At 37.6% G+C, this 14,951-nt stretch overlaps 1 protein-coding gene across 3 annotated transcripts in view; it reads left to right on the plus strand.

Annotated features, from left to right (window-relative positions):
- Positions 1 to 14,951, plus strand: part of SMG1 (SMG1 nonsense mediated mRNA decay associated PI3K related kinase) — a 106,497-nt gene that overhangs the window by 44,835 nt on the left and 46,711 nt on the right. For all 3 annotated transcript variants that reach the window (XM_032328393.1, XM_032328394.1, XM_032328395.1), the window contains 14 exons: positions 1,211 to 1,312; positions 2,574 to 2,843; positions 4,417 to 4,547; positions 4,712 to 4,873; positions 5,332 to 5,450; positions 5,909 to 5,996; positions 6,085 to 6,186; positions 6,871 to 7,011; positions 7,561 to 7,760; positions 8,175 to 8,371; positions 8,526 to 8,687; positions 9,493 to 9,647; positions 12,537 to 12,679; positions 12,822 to 13,023. In XM_032328393.1, the coding sequence (XP_032184284.1) occupies positions 1,211 to 1,312; positions 2,574 to 2,843; positions 4,417 to 4,547; positions 4,712 to 4,873; positions 5,332 to 5,450; positions 5,909 to 5,996; positions 6,085 to 6,186; positions 6,871 to 7,011; positions 7,561 to 7,760; positions 8,175 to 8,371; positions 8,526 to 8,687; positions 9,493 to 9,647; positions 12,537 to 12,679; positions 12,822 to 13,023 (2,174 nt within the window). The remainder of the gene's footprint in view (positions 1 to 1,210; positions 1,313 to 2,573; positions 2,844 to 4,416; positions 4,548 to 4,711; positions 4,874 to 5,331; positions 5,451 to 5,908; positions 5,997 to 6,084; positions 6,187 to 6,870; positions 7,012 to 7,560; positions 7,761 to 8,174; positions 8,372 to 8,525; positions 8,688 to 9,492; positions 9,648 to 12,536; positions 12,680 to 12,821; positions 13,024 to 14,951) is intronic.

The following is a 14,951-nucleotide window of genomic DNA, read 5'->3' on the forward strand; positions in this document are numbered from 1 at the left end:
GAAACATTGTCTTTCATATAAGACTACTTAGTATTCCTGGTAAATATTATATGGATACTTGGTAACTATTTTGAAAGACCTTGTTGTGTTTTATTTTCCATATGAAACTTGTTTTATAGTTTTTATTCTTAACCATAAGTATTCTTCCTTTCCACCATTTATTATGAACATTTTGAAGTATATAAAAGAGTAGTATAATAAATCTCTGTATACTTAATACTGTTTCTCTAATTAGAAACATATGGTCCATCTGGTTTCATCTAGACCTCTTTGACGCACTAGCTCTTCCTTGCTCTGCCTCTATCCCCAACTGGATTGTTTTAAAGCAAATTCTGCGTGCTGTTCTGCTGAACATTTCTGCTGTAGTTATACCTTTCTTTGCCAATATTAAAAAAAATGCACATGTTTAAGTATAGATACATGTATCCTATTTAGGGATCTAGACATTTTAATGTCATCATGTTAAGGCCTTAAGATGCAGTTTAGATATATTACTTTTTTTAATTAATAGATATTTTTCAGAGCAGTTTTTAGGTTTACACAAATACTGAGCTTTAAGTATGGAGTTCCCATACCCTGCCCCACAATAGTGTCCCTCATTATTATTTTTTTAAAAGATTTTATTTATTTATTTGTCAGAGAGAGAGAGAGCATGAGCACAAGGAGGGGAGCAGCAGGCAGAGGGAGAAGCAGAAGCAGGCTTCCCACTGAGCAGGGACCCCGATGTGGGGACTCGATCCCAGGACCCTGGGATCATGAGCTGAACTGAAGGCAGACGTTTAACTGACTCAGCCACCCATGTGTCCCAGTTTCCCTCATTAACATCTTGCTTCATTGTGGTACATTTATTACAATTGATGAGCCATATTGACATGTTATTAACTGAGGTCCATAGTTTACCTTAGGGTTCATTCTCTGGATTGTACGTTCTGTGGGTTTTGACAAATGAATAATGCTGCATATTCATTATTGAGGTATCAAACAGAGTAGTTTTGCTGCCCTAAAAATCCCTTGTGCTCCACCTGTTCGTCCCTCCTTAATCTTTGGTAACTATAGATATTTTTACTGTCTCCATAGTTTTGCCTTTTCCAGAAGGTCATATTGGTGGAATCATAGTATGTAGCCACATCAGATGGGCTTCTTCACTTAAAGTTCTCCCATGTCCTGTTGTGTCTTGGTAGCTCACTTCTTTTTATTTTATTCTTTTTAGATCGTTGAACAGATAAATACAAAACTACCATCATCATTTGTAGAAAAACTGTTCATACCATCATCTAAACTACTGTTTTTGCGTTATCATAAAGAAAAGGAGGTAAGTGTTGCATTGAGAAGGACTTTTGGTAACTTCAGTCATTGAAGAGTTTACTCAAGTTGCTTCCTAGGCTACATAAATAAAGTGGGAATGAAATGATAAATAAATGTTTTAAAATACAGTGATTAAATGATTTATTAGTATTTGTTGATTGTCATACCAGTGTGCCATATACTCTTCTTAATTTCTGTAATTTGTTTTATTAATATTTCATAAAACAAGTTATATTTAAAAAGTTATAAATTCAGAAGTATAGTATATCACAAATTTCATTATTAGCTTCTCATCTGACTCCCAGTCAGAACCACTATAGACTTTCCAAGTGGACAGAAGAAAACGAATTGTAATATCCTTTCTTTTCTTTCCTTCAAGATTTTATTGATTTATTTGACACACAGAGTGAGAGAGGGAAGGGAGAGAGCAAGGGGAGAGGGAGAGGGAGAAGCAGGCTCCCTGCTAAGCATGGAGCCCGATCTGGGGCTCAATCCTGGGACTCGATCCTAGGACTGTAGGATCATGACCTGAGCCGAAGGCAGACGCTTGACAACTGTGCCCTTTAGGTGTTCCATAAATTGCTTTTTTTATGTGTGTTTTGATACCAGTCATTTTTTAAAAATGGCCTTCTGGGGCACCTGGGTGGCTCAGTGGGTTAAGCCTCTGCCTTCGGCTTAGGTCATGATCTCAGGGTCCTGGGATCAAGCCCCACATTAGGGCTCTCTGCTCAGCAGGGAGTCTGCTCCCCCCCCACCCCCGTCTGCCTACTTGTGATCTCTCTCTCTCTGTCAAAATAAATTTTAAAAAATCTTTAAAAAAAAAACGACCTTTTAAGAACTTCTAATTTAGAGGACTCTGTAATAAAGTTTTAAAAATTTTTATAAATTTATTTACACATGTAGGTTTCCTAAGGTTGATTTTTTAAAAAAATTTAGGTCTTTGGTGTTGTGGACAGTGAATTTATTTTTCTTTTTCCCCAATTTTTAAAGATTATTCATTTATTTGACAGACAGAGATCACAAGTAGGCAGCGAGGCAGACAGAGAGAGGAGGAAGCAGGCTCCTTGCCGAGCAGAGAGCCCGATGTGGGGCTTGATCCCAGGACCCTGGGATCATGACCCGAGCTGAAGACAGAGGCTTTAACCCACTCAGCCACCCAGGCGCCCCATGAATTTATTTTTCTTAAAATTGATTTGTACTATCACATTATGCAGTTAGTAATATTATTTTCCATTTAATTATCACTTTCTTGAATTCTCTCTTTAAAGGTTGTTGCTGTAGCCCATGCTGTTTATCAAGCAGTGCTCAGCCTGAAGAATATTCCTGTTTTGGAGACTGCCTATAAATTAATTTTGGGGGAAATGACTTGTGCCCTAAACAACCTGCTACATAGTCTACAACTTCCTGATGCCTGCTCTGAAATAAAACATGAGTCTTTTAAAAATCACGTATTCAATGTAGACAATGCAAAATTTGTAGTTATATTTGATCTCAGTGCCCTGACTACAATTGGAAATGCCAAAAACTCACTAATTGGGGTGAGTCTTTACTTGCAGTGCTTTGTTTTATTCTTACTTAAGCCTCTCTTCATTGCATGTTTACCTATGTTATTTACTGCCATTATCATGTCAGTATCTCCAGAGTCACTATAGACCACACTGCCGTATGTATGTAGGACATGCCTGGATCATTAAAATTGACAGGAATGTTTTCTTGCTGTTGTATTTCCCTTATCCCTTCCTTTCCTTGACAACACTTATAAAATTTTCTTATATTTGTCTTATTCTTAAAAAACTGTTTTTTATGAATTTATATGTATTCTAGCATGCTTATAAAAAAATGTGTCAGTCTTTTGCACAGTTCAGATTTGTGTAGTTCTTCTAATATGCAGGTTCTTATTCCCCGCTTTTCTCCTCTTCATTAATGTTAGTGCTTACATATGGTCTTCCTTTTTGAGTTCCTACTTTTCTCTAGGAATATTCATATATTCTTTCTTTTGGGAAAAGAATAAAGATTTCTTCCCTTTAAGAAGTTTGATGTGACCTTCCTTTTGACTGATAATTATTGCTTTAATTTGTTTATTTTTTCCCCTGTGTTAGACCTTTCATGATTGGAAGACATTACTTCTAATTTAAAAAATAGCGTATAATTAAAGGATTAGGTTTTCTAAAAGAGAAGGGAGGGAGAAGTCAAATTTTGATGTTTAGATTTACGTGCTCTCCTGATCAGATTGCCTTGTATCACTCCATGAGTAGCAGTTCCTTCCCCCACTGCTAGTCATGGCTGATGGTGTACAGTAAACTCGACTCAGACCCTAAAATTTCGTTTTTGAGGAATTCACATTGTGTATAGATTTGAGGAGGTTTTTTTGTCTTGTAGTCTGGAAACAGAGTGGGTCAGGAAGGGGCAGGCAGATGGAATGGAGTACATTCGCAGCAGAAGGAAAAGGGAAGGGTGGGAACGGCTTAAGAAAGTGGTAAGATGTGCTGTTTTCCTCATCGGACAGGGCACCGTCCTGTGTAGTATACGGAAAATTGAGGAGATGCTGTTTGCTACATTGTGAGGTACAGAGGACTTTGTTTAGATCAGGAATCCATAGACGACAGCCTGTGGGCCAAATATAGCTCAGTACCCTTTTCTGTCTCTTTTAAAAAATTACTTTCCTTATGTGGGAGAGTGAGTGCAGGAGAGCGCAAGCAGGGGGAGGGGCAGAGGTAAAGGGTGAAGCTCCCCACTGATCAAAGAACCTGGCATGCTCAATCCCAGGGCCCTGAGATCATGACCTGAGCTGAAGGCAGACACTTAACTGACTGAGCCACCCAGGCACTCCTGTTTTTTCCTCTTTTTCAAAAAGTATCTTTATTGATCTGTAATTCAAATATCATATAATTCCCACTTAAAGTGTACATTTCAGGAGCACCTGGGTGACTCAGTTGGTGACATGTCCAGCTCTTGATTTCGGCTGAGGTCGTGATCTGAGCCACCTGATCTGAGGTCGTGATCCGAGCCCTTGTCATTTTAACTTTCAAAAATGTGTACATGTATTTTGAGGAAGAAGCTTATATGTGTCTTGGAGGAGCCAAATATTTGTTTTCTTTTGTACATCATCAGATGTGGGCGCTGTCTCCAACCGTCTTTGCCCTGCTGAGTAAGAATCTGATGATTGTGCATGGTGACTTGGCTGTTCACTTCCCTGCCATTCAGTACGCCGTGCTCTACACGCTCTATTCTCATTGTACCAGGTACTCTACTCTGCAGATACTTCTTACAAACAAGGGTTTGTTTTTTCTTTTGAACTTTTGTGGGCTCTCATAAGAGTAGATTTTTAAAAATAGGTGTTGACTTTGGAATTGCTTTCTTTTTCTCAATTGGAGATGAAAAGGTAATTTTTTCCTTTGTCTTCCAGGCATGATCACTTTATATCTAGTAGTCTTAGTTCTTCGTCCCCATCTTTGTTTGACGGAGCTGTGATTAGTACTGTAACTACAGCTACAAAAAAGCATTTCTCAATTATACTGAATCTTCTGGGAATATTGCTTAAGAAAGATAATCTTAACCAGGATACAAGGTAACTAAATAATATTTCCTAATTTTAAGTGTTCTTCTGAACTTTTATTAATTTAGTTATGTAATTTGGTAGGAAATCCAGATTATCGGGGTGGTAGGGTGGAGCAGCTTCATAAACTCTTCAAAATACAGCTTTATTATTTAGTTTAGGATTTCTGGTTCTTTCCCAAAAGAGCTAAATGAAACCTCATTTAATTCATTAAATGAAACCTTCAGTATTTAGTTGAAGAATGTTATCTGTAGAGGTCTTTATAATCTTTGTTACAACTTATGCTAGTTTGGGGACATTTTCTTAAAAGGCATGCAACTTTTTGACAAAGGAATTTGTATACTTCGCGTTTTTGTTTCCTGTTGCTTGACATATTTAAAGAAACCAAAACCAAAGTAATGTAAGAAGAATAGACCTTTTTCTTTCTTTCTTTCCTTCTTAAGAAATCAACTTGTTATTTTGTGTTTCAGGAAACTGTTAATGACCTGGGCTTTGGAAGTGGCTGTGTTAATGAAGAAGTCTGAAACATATGCACCTTTATTCTCTCTTCCATCTTTCCATAAATTTTGCAAAGGCCTTTTAGCCAACAGTAAGACTCTGTGATTTTTAAAAATTTTGTTATTCTGCACTTAAAAGGGATCTTTGGTAATGAAAGATAGTCACTTAAACATTTTTCATAACATGAAATGTATAATTCCCATCTCAATGGCAGATGCCTAATCTGTCTTAATTTTTTCTTATTCTTAATATGTAAGTTGTTTTTAGGTGATCGTTTAAGCTTATGTGAATGCTTATGCATTCTGTATACTTTTAAAATTCCCTTCAGAGAATGGTTGGGGTAAAACTCATGACTTTAAGTGGCTTTTGTTGAATGTGTCATTTTCCTAAATGTTACTACCAGCAAGGGTTCTAGGCAGGAGCAGGGCCTAGTCCATCCATGGTAGGCATTTACTGTTTATTGAATGAGTGAATGGGATCGGGAAGTTAGGACATGCTGGCATGTAATTTCTTTTGGCAAACTGAAAGTGTCTTTTTAATTTCTAATAGCTCTCGTTGAAGATGTGAATATCTGTCTGCAAGCATGCAGCAGTCTTCATGCTTTGTCGTCTTCTTTGCCAGACGATCTTTTACAGAGGTATGCACTAAAGATCCTATCTTTGATCCTAGTCCTAATAACTTGAGGCTGTTGCCACACTCGTATTATCTGTTTCATTTTTTTGTAGGTGTGTTGATGTTTGCCGTGTTCAACTTGTCCATAGTGGAACTCGTATTCGACAAGCATTTGGAAAGCTGTTGAAGTCAATTCCTCTAGATGTTGTTTTGAGGTATAACGGTTGCATTAGAACAAAAACATCCCATGGTTGTGAGTGGCTGGTAGTCCTTTAGGAAGAGACAAATTGCCTATTAGTGAATCTTGTATGGCACCTCTCAGTGACTGAAGGGATGTCAGAGGGTCAAGTTGTGCAGGTCTAGAAGAAAGTAACAAGATTTTATATTTTTTATAAACTTAGAAGCTCATGATAATAAGTACTGAATAATTTATATACCACAGTGCCAAAATATGTTTCTTAGTAGTTCAGTTATTTGAAAAACTCAAGTGTAATCTTTATTGTTTTGATTAAGTTAATTTTCTTTATTTTTTTTTGTTTTTTGTTATTAAACATTTTATTTATTTATTTATTTGACAGCAAGAGAGATCACAGTAGGCAGAGAGGCAGGCAGAGAGAGGGGGAAGCAGGCTCCCTGCTGAATAGAGAGGCCGATGTGGGGCTCGATCCCAGGACCGTGGGATCATGACCCGAGCCGAAGACAGAGGCTTAACCCACTGAGCCATTCAGGCGCCCCTGATTAAGTTAATTTTCAAGTTGTAACAACATTTCTGTTTTGAAGGCTCAGTTTTAATTTTTTATTTCTACATTCAGTTAACAAGAAAATAGCTCATTTATAATACAAAGTAACCTTTTAACTGAAACATTTTGTACAACTATGACTTTATTTTCTTTCTACAGCAATAACAATCACACAGAAATTCAAGAAATTTCTTTAGCATTAAGAAGTCACATGAGCAAAGCACCAAGTAACACATTCCACCCACAAGATTTCTCTGATGTTATTAGTTTTATTTTGTATGGGAATTCTCACAGAACGGGGTAAGATTTTCTTTGACTCCTTCATGTGCGAAAGTTACTTAAATATTCTTGAATATCTTGACTCCATGCCCATTTTGCAGAGAAGATATGTCCGGAGTGGCAGAGTAGGAAGTGATATCTTCTCCAATGGATCATTTTTTTTTTCAGCAGTAAGAATTGCTTTGATGATAGTATCCGAAGAAACAAAAATGGGCTTTGAGATTGAGTGATGAAATGTGTTTGACAGTTAACTGCTCTGCCTAGTCATGAATGTTTTGGGGAGAGGCCTAAGGACATAGACATTCCGCAGATGCTTAGTTGCAGTGAATGTTTTACCCCGATAGCCAGTGTCATAAGCCATTTACCCTAATAACCCATCCACACTGTACCCTATGCTGTTTTAACTATAAAAGACCTCACAATGAAAGGGATATAATGCTTCTCACTATTAAAGGTTTTGCCTTTTTGAGGTAGGAAAATTGTAGTCCTACTCCCATTCCCTTGGCAATTTTTAAAAAATTTTTAAATGAAGTTGTCATTGTCTGTTAAATATGAAACTGCTTTTCCCAGGAAGGACAATTGGTTAGAAAGATTGTTCTATAGCTGCCAGAGACTGGATAAGCGTGACCAATCAACAATTCCCCGAAATCTTCTAAAGACAGATGCTGTCCTTTGGCAGTGGGCTATTTGGGAAGCAGCACAGTTCACTGTCCTTTCTAAATTGAGAACCCCATTGGGCAGAGCTCAGGATACCTTCCAGACCATTGAAGGTAATCAGCTCTTTGTGCTTTTTCAAACTTCGTGATATAAATACTTTGAAACCCTTTTTATATTAAGAAGCAATGGATTTCTTAATCTTTGTTAAAACAAAAATTTGAGAGTGTATGCTTTGTTTTTCTTTAATACTCTTTTAGTCTTTCAGGTACTGTTTGTGAGAATAAACTTTCATAGAATAATGGTGTTGACAACAACATGGTTGTCTACTTTTGTTCAAAAACTAGGGGATTTGTATAGAGAAAACATTTTTTCCCCTAAAAATAAGAAATCTTTCATGTTGGGAGTTTTGTTTTTAAATGATGGCTGTACAGGGAGATACTTGATATATGTGATTTTGTGAAATTATCTCCAACTTCTAGAATCTTTAAAGATTTCTTTTAAATTTGGAATGTTGTCTCTGCTTTAAGGTATCATTAGAAGTCTTGCAGCTCACACGTTAAACCCTGATCAAGATGTTAGTCAGTGGACAACTGCAGACAATGATGAAGGCCACAGTAGCAACCAGCTTAGACTTGTTCTTCTTCTGCAGTATCTGGAAAATCTGGAGAAGTTAATGTATAATGCATATGAGGGTTGTGCTAATGCATTAACATCACCTCCCAAGGTTGGTTTCAGTGGGCTAAGGGTTGGTTTGTAGCCATTTCATGGGCAAGCCTGGCAATGCTTGTAGAGCTGAAATCACAATACTCTTGTGTATTTGATACATCTATACTAGAATCTTAACCAATCCTGAGCTCTTCTTTTTCTTTATTCTAAAGGTCATTAGGACTTTCTTTTATACCAATCGCCAAACTTGCCAAGACTGGCTGACGCGGATCCGACTCTCCATTATGAGGGTTGGGTTGTTGGCAGGCCAGCCCGCTGTGACAGTGAGACATGGCTTTGACTTGCTTACAGAAATGAAGACAAATCTCTCTCAGGTAAAGTGTATTTGAAGTTATTTTTAAATCTCTTAATTAGAAATTTTGAGTTTAATTCCTTTACTGTGATTTAATCTATGGATGAAATAAGTTAAAATTTCTGTTCATTCAAACTTCTGTTTCAATGGTTTTGATTCAATTGTTTGTAAAAGCAGTAACTTCCAAAGTCACCTACTTATATTTTGTACTTAGAACCTGTCAAAGTACATATTACTTATGTTTAAGGGGTTGGAACTTTAAAGGTACTTCTTAGAAATTTGTGGAAGAAATAATTCTCATCATGATTTTAAAGAATTATATAACGTAGGAAAGTACATATAATTTATAGTATATGCATAGGTATATATGATGTTATAAGGGGAAAGTACTGGTTTATAAATGGGTTCAGTAAGTGGAATCCAAGAATAGCTAATGTTTATTAATTAGACATACTATCAATAAGTAGTATTCAGACAAAATTATCATTTTTTAATTCGTGGTTATTTATAGTTGATTTTTGCTCTATATTTAATTCATATGTTACTCCTACAGATACTGCAGTTTAAATGTCTGGTGGGTAATTTTTTAGTTTGTAAAGATGGACACCCATATGTTAAGGTTGTACTAGTTACCTTTTGTAGAAACATTATATATAAATTTTTAGGAATTATATTCTAGGAATATATTGCCATTGTTGTAAAAATAATTGTTAAATACATTTGCCTTTAAATGAGCTTAGATTATGATCAGTAGTTGTAAATTTAGTAGATACTTGAATTTTAATGGTACTGAGATCTGTGATTTATTTTTCTGAATGAACTTTAAGGGGAATGAGTTGGAAGTAACCATCATGATGGTGGTAGAAGCACTGTGTGAGCTTCATTGTCCTGAAGCTATACAGGGAATTGCTGTCTGGTCATCTTCCATTGTTGGAAAGAATCTTCTCTGGATTAATTCAGTGGCCCAACAGGCTGAAGGGAGGTAAGCTGGTAGGAAGGAAATAGGGGATAGGAAATCTTGACATTTTAAATCCTCCGTATTCCTGGCTAACTTTGTAGTTAAATGTTAAAACAACTTTGTTCAGTTTTGGGGCGCCTGGGTGGCTCAGTGGATTAAAGCTTCTGCCTTCGGCTCAGGTCATGATTCCCGGGGTCCTGGAATCGAGCCCCACATCGGGCTCTCTGCTCCGCAAGGAGCCTGCCCCCCCCACCCCCCCGCCTGCCTCTCTGCCTACTTGTGATCTCTGTCTGTCAAAAAAATTAATAAAATATTAAAAAAAAAAAAAAAACTTTGTTCAGTTTTAGCAATTGGAACTTGGTGCAAGTCACTTGACTAAGGAGCTGTCTTTAGTCTGTTCTTTAAGTAGCAGCAAAACTTAGATGCCTTTCTTATTTATGGATTAGTAAGAAATCTTCCTCAAAATATGATCTGCCAATTACTTGTCTTCTAAACCAGTCTGCCTGCCTGCCTTCCTTTTTCTTTCCCTTTTTTTTCCCCCCTCTTCAGAGGGAACAGGGAAGAGGCACAGAGGGATAGAAAGACTCCCAAGCAAGCTCCATGCCCAGCACAGAGCCTGATGTGGGGCTTGATCGCATGACTCTAAGATTATGATTTGAGCCTAAATCAAGAGTCAGACGCTTAACCAACTGAGTCATGCAGGCACCCCATACTTGTTTCATAAATATTTTTGAACTTGATTCTTAATTGATAACCTTTCATGTCAGAGTTTGGTACAAACCAGAGTACTTGCTCATTAGCCCTGTGCATTCAACATTTAAACTTACTTGATTTCAGTAGGTAAAGGAACATGAATCATAATCTGTATATATTTATGTTAGTTTTACCAAATCTGGAAAATGTAGCAAATAAAGAACTCATAATTCCATCTGCCAGTGATAACTGTTAGTTTTGGTGCACATGCCTTTTTCGTTCTTACTTCTTTCATATTAAGTCTTTTCTTCTCTTTTTCCAGAAATAGCTGTGTTTTTGCTGGTTACCTCATTTTCCTTTTCCTTTTGCCACTCAGCAATATTTTTTAAAATATTTTGCCATGTTAAATAATCTACAGTGTTATTTTTAATGACATAGTTGTATTTTTTGTGAGTGCACCATACTTTTTAGTATTCCTTATTTTTGGACAGTAAGGTTATTTTTTATGTTTTTTACTAATCTTTTTTTTTTTTTTTAAAGATTTTATTTATTTACTTGAGTGAGAGAAAGGGCATGAGAGGGGAGAGGGTCAGAGGGAGCAGCAGACTCCCCGCCGAGCAGGGAGCCCGATGCGGGACTCTATCCTGCGACTCCAGGATCATGACCTGAGCCAAAGGCAGTTGCTTAACCAATCGAGCCACCCAAGTGCCCCTCTTTTTTACTAATCTTAATGCACTGTGGCACTTAATTCTTTAAACTATAGTTTATAGTTGTTTTTATTTTCTTTGAATTCTCCTACAAGTTGATTTACTAGAAGAAAGGCTATAGACAATAAGGCTTATGTTATGTTCTTTTGCTAAGTACTGTACGGAAAACTGTTTATGGTTTAATCTGTAACAATAGAATAATAAACCCTTCCCTCACCTTTGTGAATACTGAGGGTCACTAAAAAATAACAGCTCTGCCACCATCGTCAGTGAAGATAGTTTTAATTTACATTTGCTTATTAATGATTAACACTGACTTTACCCATATGTTCTGTTGAACATTTGTGATTCTTAAAAACATATATGATGTCTTAATGGCCTCTCATTTTTTCCTGTATCAATCTATGAGATTTTATTATACAGCAAGATTGTTGATGATGTGGTTTCTTTCTTTCTTTCTTTCTTTCTTTCTTTCTTTCTTTCTTTCTTTCTTTCTTTCTTTCTTAAGATTTTATTTACTTATTTGACAGAGAGACACACAATGAGAGAGGGAACACAAGCAGAGGGAGTGGGAGAGGGGGAAGCAGACTTCCACCAAGCAGGGAGCCCGATGCGGGGCTCCATCCCAGAACCCTGGGATCGTGACCTGAGCTGAAGGCTGATGCTTAACTACTGTGCCACCCAGGCACACCTTTGCTGTGCAGTTTCTTAATTTGTAATTTGTTTTTAATATTTATGGTGTTTTTGGTACTTAGAAATTTTAAGTTATATCATTAGTATCTGTTACTTTATGAATTCTTTTTAAAAATATGTTCTACATAGCCTTTGTACGTTGAGATCAGATACTTAACAATATTTTCTGTTACTTTTTTTTTAAAGTGAAGGATACCTTTGTGTGTGTGGTTTTTTAAAGATTCTATTAATTTGAAAGAGGGAGAGAGAGAGATCAGGCAGTAGGAAGGGGCAGAGGGAGAGAGAGAGAAGCAGACTCCCTGCTGAGCAGGGAGCCCAACGCAGGGCTTGATCCCAGGACCCTGAGATGGTGACCCAAACCAAACGCAGATGCTTAACCAACTTAACCACCCACGCACCCCTTCTGATATTTTACACTGCCTTTTTAAAAGATTTTATTTATTTATTTGAGAGAGAGATATGCATATACTAGGGAGGGACAGAGGGCAAAAGTGAAAGTCTCAAGAGACTCTGCACGAGTGCAACGCCTGGGCTCAATGTCAGAACTTCCAGATCATGACCTGAGCCGAACCCAGGAGTCAGACGCCCAACCAGCTGTGTTACCCAGGCCCCCCTACCTTTTTTTAAAATTTATTTTTCATTTGTGTGAGGGGAAAAAAATCTAATTTTATGTACCCTAACCCCACACAAAATAATTAACTCATTGTCTCCACTCAGTTTATTTCCCCGCTCAATTTGTTGAGTGATTATTTTTTTTGTTTCTTTGAAAGTGATGTCTGTGGATAATTAAAAATAAAGACTGTTTGAATTTGCACTAAAGGTTTGAAAAGGCCTCTGTGGAGTATCAGGAGCACTTGTGCGCCATGACGGGTGTTGATTGCTGCATCTCCAGCTTCGACAAATCTGTTCTCACATTGGCCAACACTGGGCGTAACAGTGCCAGCCCCAAACATTCTTTGAACGGTGAGCATCTGGAATTTAAATAAAAAATTGTAGTCCGATATTTTGTACTGACGATGTTACAGTGTACTTTTAGATTTCTTTGCTCTTTAAAATATTTATAATTGCTCTGGATCTCTCTGTTTTATAAAATATGTTCACTTAGGTGAATCCAGAAAAACTGTGCTGTCTAAGCCAACTGACTCTTCCCCTGAGGTGATAAATTATTTGGGAAATAAAGCATGCGAGTGCTACATTTCCATTGCTGATTGGGCTGCCGTACAGGAGTGGCAGAATGCTATCCACGACTTGAAGAAGAGTACCAGCAGTACTTCTCTCAACCTGAAAGCCGATTTTAACTACATAAAGTAAGGACTTTTTTTCATTTCAATAAATTTTCATTAGCTTTCAAGTCTTCTTCTATGGCAGAAAAAATATTAAAATTGGTAACATCTACTGTTATATTTGAAATTCTGATAATATTGCTGTTTGAAAATTACTACAGTGAGAAACTAACATTAGAGGTGAGGAAGGTGTTCATCCAGTAGGAAGACAGTCTTGTCACTGTTCATAATCTTTTGGTATTGATTCTTAGAGCTTACAGAATGAATATAAAGAGAAATTTGTTACTGCTTTAGAAAGGGTCACACTTGATGACTGTTTCTAAATTAGGTTTTGATTGATTGAAAATAATCTGAAGAGGGCAGTTAATGAACATTTGTAAATTCCCTTGCCTTTTTTTTTTCTTCTTGTTCCTCTGTGCATTTATTAATCCCTTAATTCATAATGTTATGTACCGGGGGCGCCTGGCTGTCTCAGTCAGTAGAGCATGCGACTCTTGATCTTGGGTTCATGCGTTCGAGTGCCACATTGAGGGTAGAGATTACTTAAATATATAAATATTAAATTTTTTAAAAACACAGAAAGTATGTATTGAATTAATTCCTTAATTCAGAATTTGTATACCCATAAGTGGCTGGGGTATAGTGGTCATTAGTGTCCTTCCCATTGAGAAGCTCAGTTTCTAGAGCGTAAATGTGTTAGTGGGTAATTTCTCCACTGAGCTTGTACTGTGTGCCAGTCAGTGGGGTTTAACATTTCATGAAACATGAATTCTAATCCTTGAGGAGCTCCTTCTAGAGGAGACAGACAGACAAGGTTGGGAATGCCATCAGCACGACAATTTGAGCAAAGACTTGAGGAAACATATGATGGAAGAGTGATGTGTTTTTAGTGTTCTGGAAATGCCCTGGAGGCCATTCTTGTTGAAGCAGGTGAATAATAAGAAATAAGGGTAGAGAGTAGGTGGGAACTCTGAGGACTTTGATTCTTAATAAGACAGAAAATCTTAGGTGAGATTTGAACAGGAGAGGCATGTTCTGACCTGACCTCACTCTGCTGTGTTGTCAAGAGACTGGAGGTGGATGGCAAGGGTGGCAGTATGTATACCACTGGTCTGTGGGACAGTTGGAGAGAGAGTACAGACACTAGTAATTGAAGGAGGGGCACACAGGACAATGAGGTGTGTTTAAGGTGCTTATGAAACATGCAGAGGAGACTGTTCAATAAGCAGTAAAGAATTGGATTTGGAGCACAGGAGAGGTATCTAAGCTAGAGAATGATTTGGGGATCATTAGTATGTAGGTGACAGTAAAAGACCCTCTTTTCCCTGGCTCTGTTCCAGAGCCTTTTGTAAGCTACCAAGTAACAGATAAAGCTCTGGGGATGGGTGAGTGAAAAGTAAAGTAAAGAGGGCCAAGGTCAGAATCCTGTTTTACAGGAGGGGAGAGGAAGCCATTGATAAAAACAAAGACACTGAGAAAGGAAGAGTCTGAGTTGTAGGAGAACCAGACTGGGGTCGTCCACCTTGTCAGGAGTTCCAGAGATGGCATGCAGGAAGAGCTTTGCAGAGAAAGAGAAGGAGAAGCAGCCAGGCTGAATACTGTTGAGTGGTGAAGAAACTTGGAAATCAAAAGCTCTAAAGGTTACTTGGGTAGTGAGTTTTTCATGAAATCAAGGAGAGGAAGCTGTGGCTAGAGGAGAATTTTGTGTATTTACTTGAAGTATTGGAGAGATTAAGTGTTCTTTTAAGCTTAGGGGAAGGAGTGATTGGAAAGCAGAGGCTGAAGAAACGGGATAAAGAACATTGATTTAAGGATTAACTGGGCCCTGCCTTTTTATGAACCCAAGGAAAGTAGTTGCATATGAACAAGTAGATGGTGAATTAAGGGTAAGAGTAGAGGAAACGAAAGCCTGTGTGGCTCTGTGTGTGTGTGTGTGTGTGTGTGTGTGTGTG

This window comes from Mustela erminea, chromosome 20 (genome assembly GCF_009829155.1).
Source record: "Mustela erminea isolate mMusErm1 chromosome 20, mMusErm1.Pri, whole genome shotgun sequence".
NCBI lineage: Eukaryota > Metazoa > Chordata > Mammalia > Carnivora > Mustelidae > Mustela > Mustela erminea.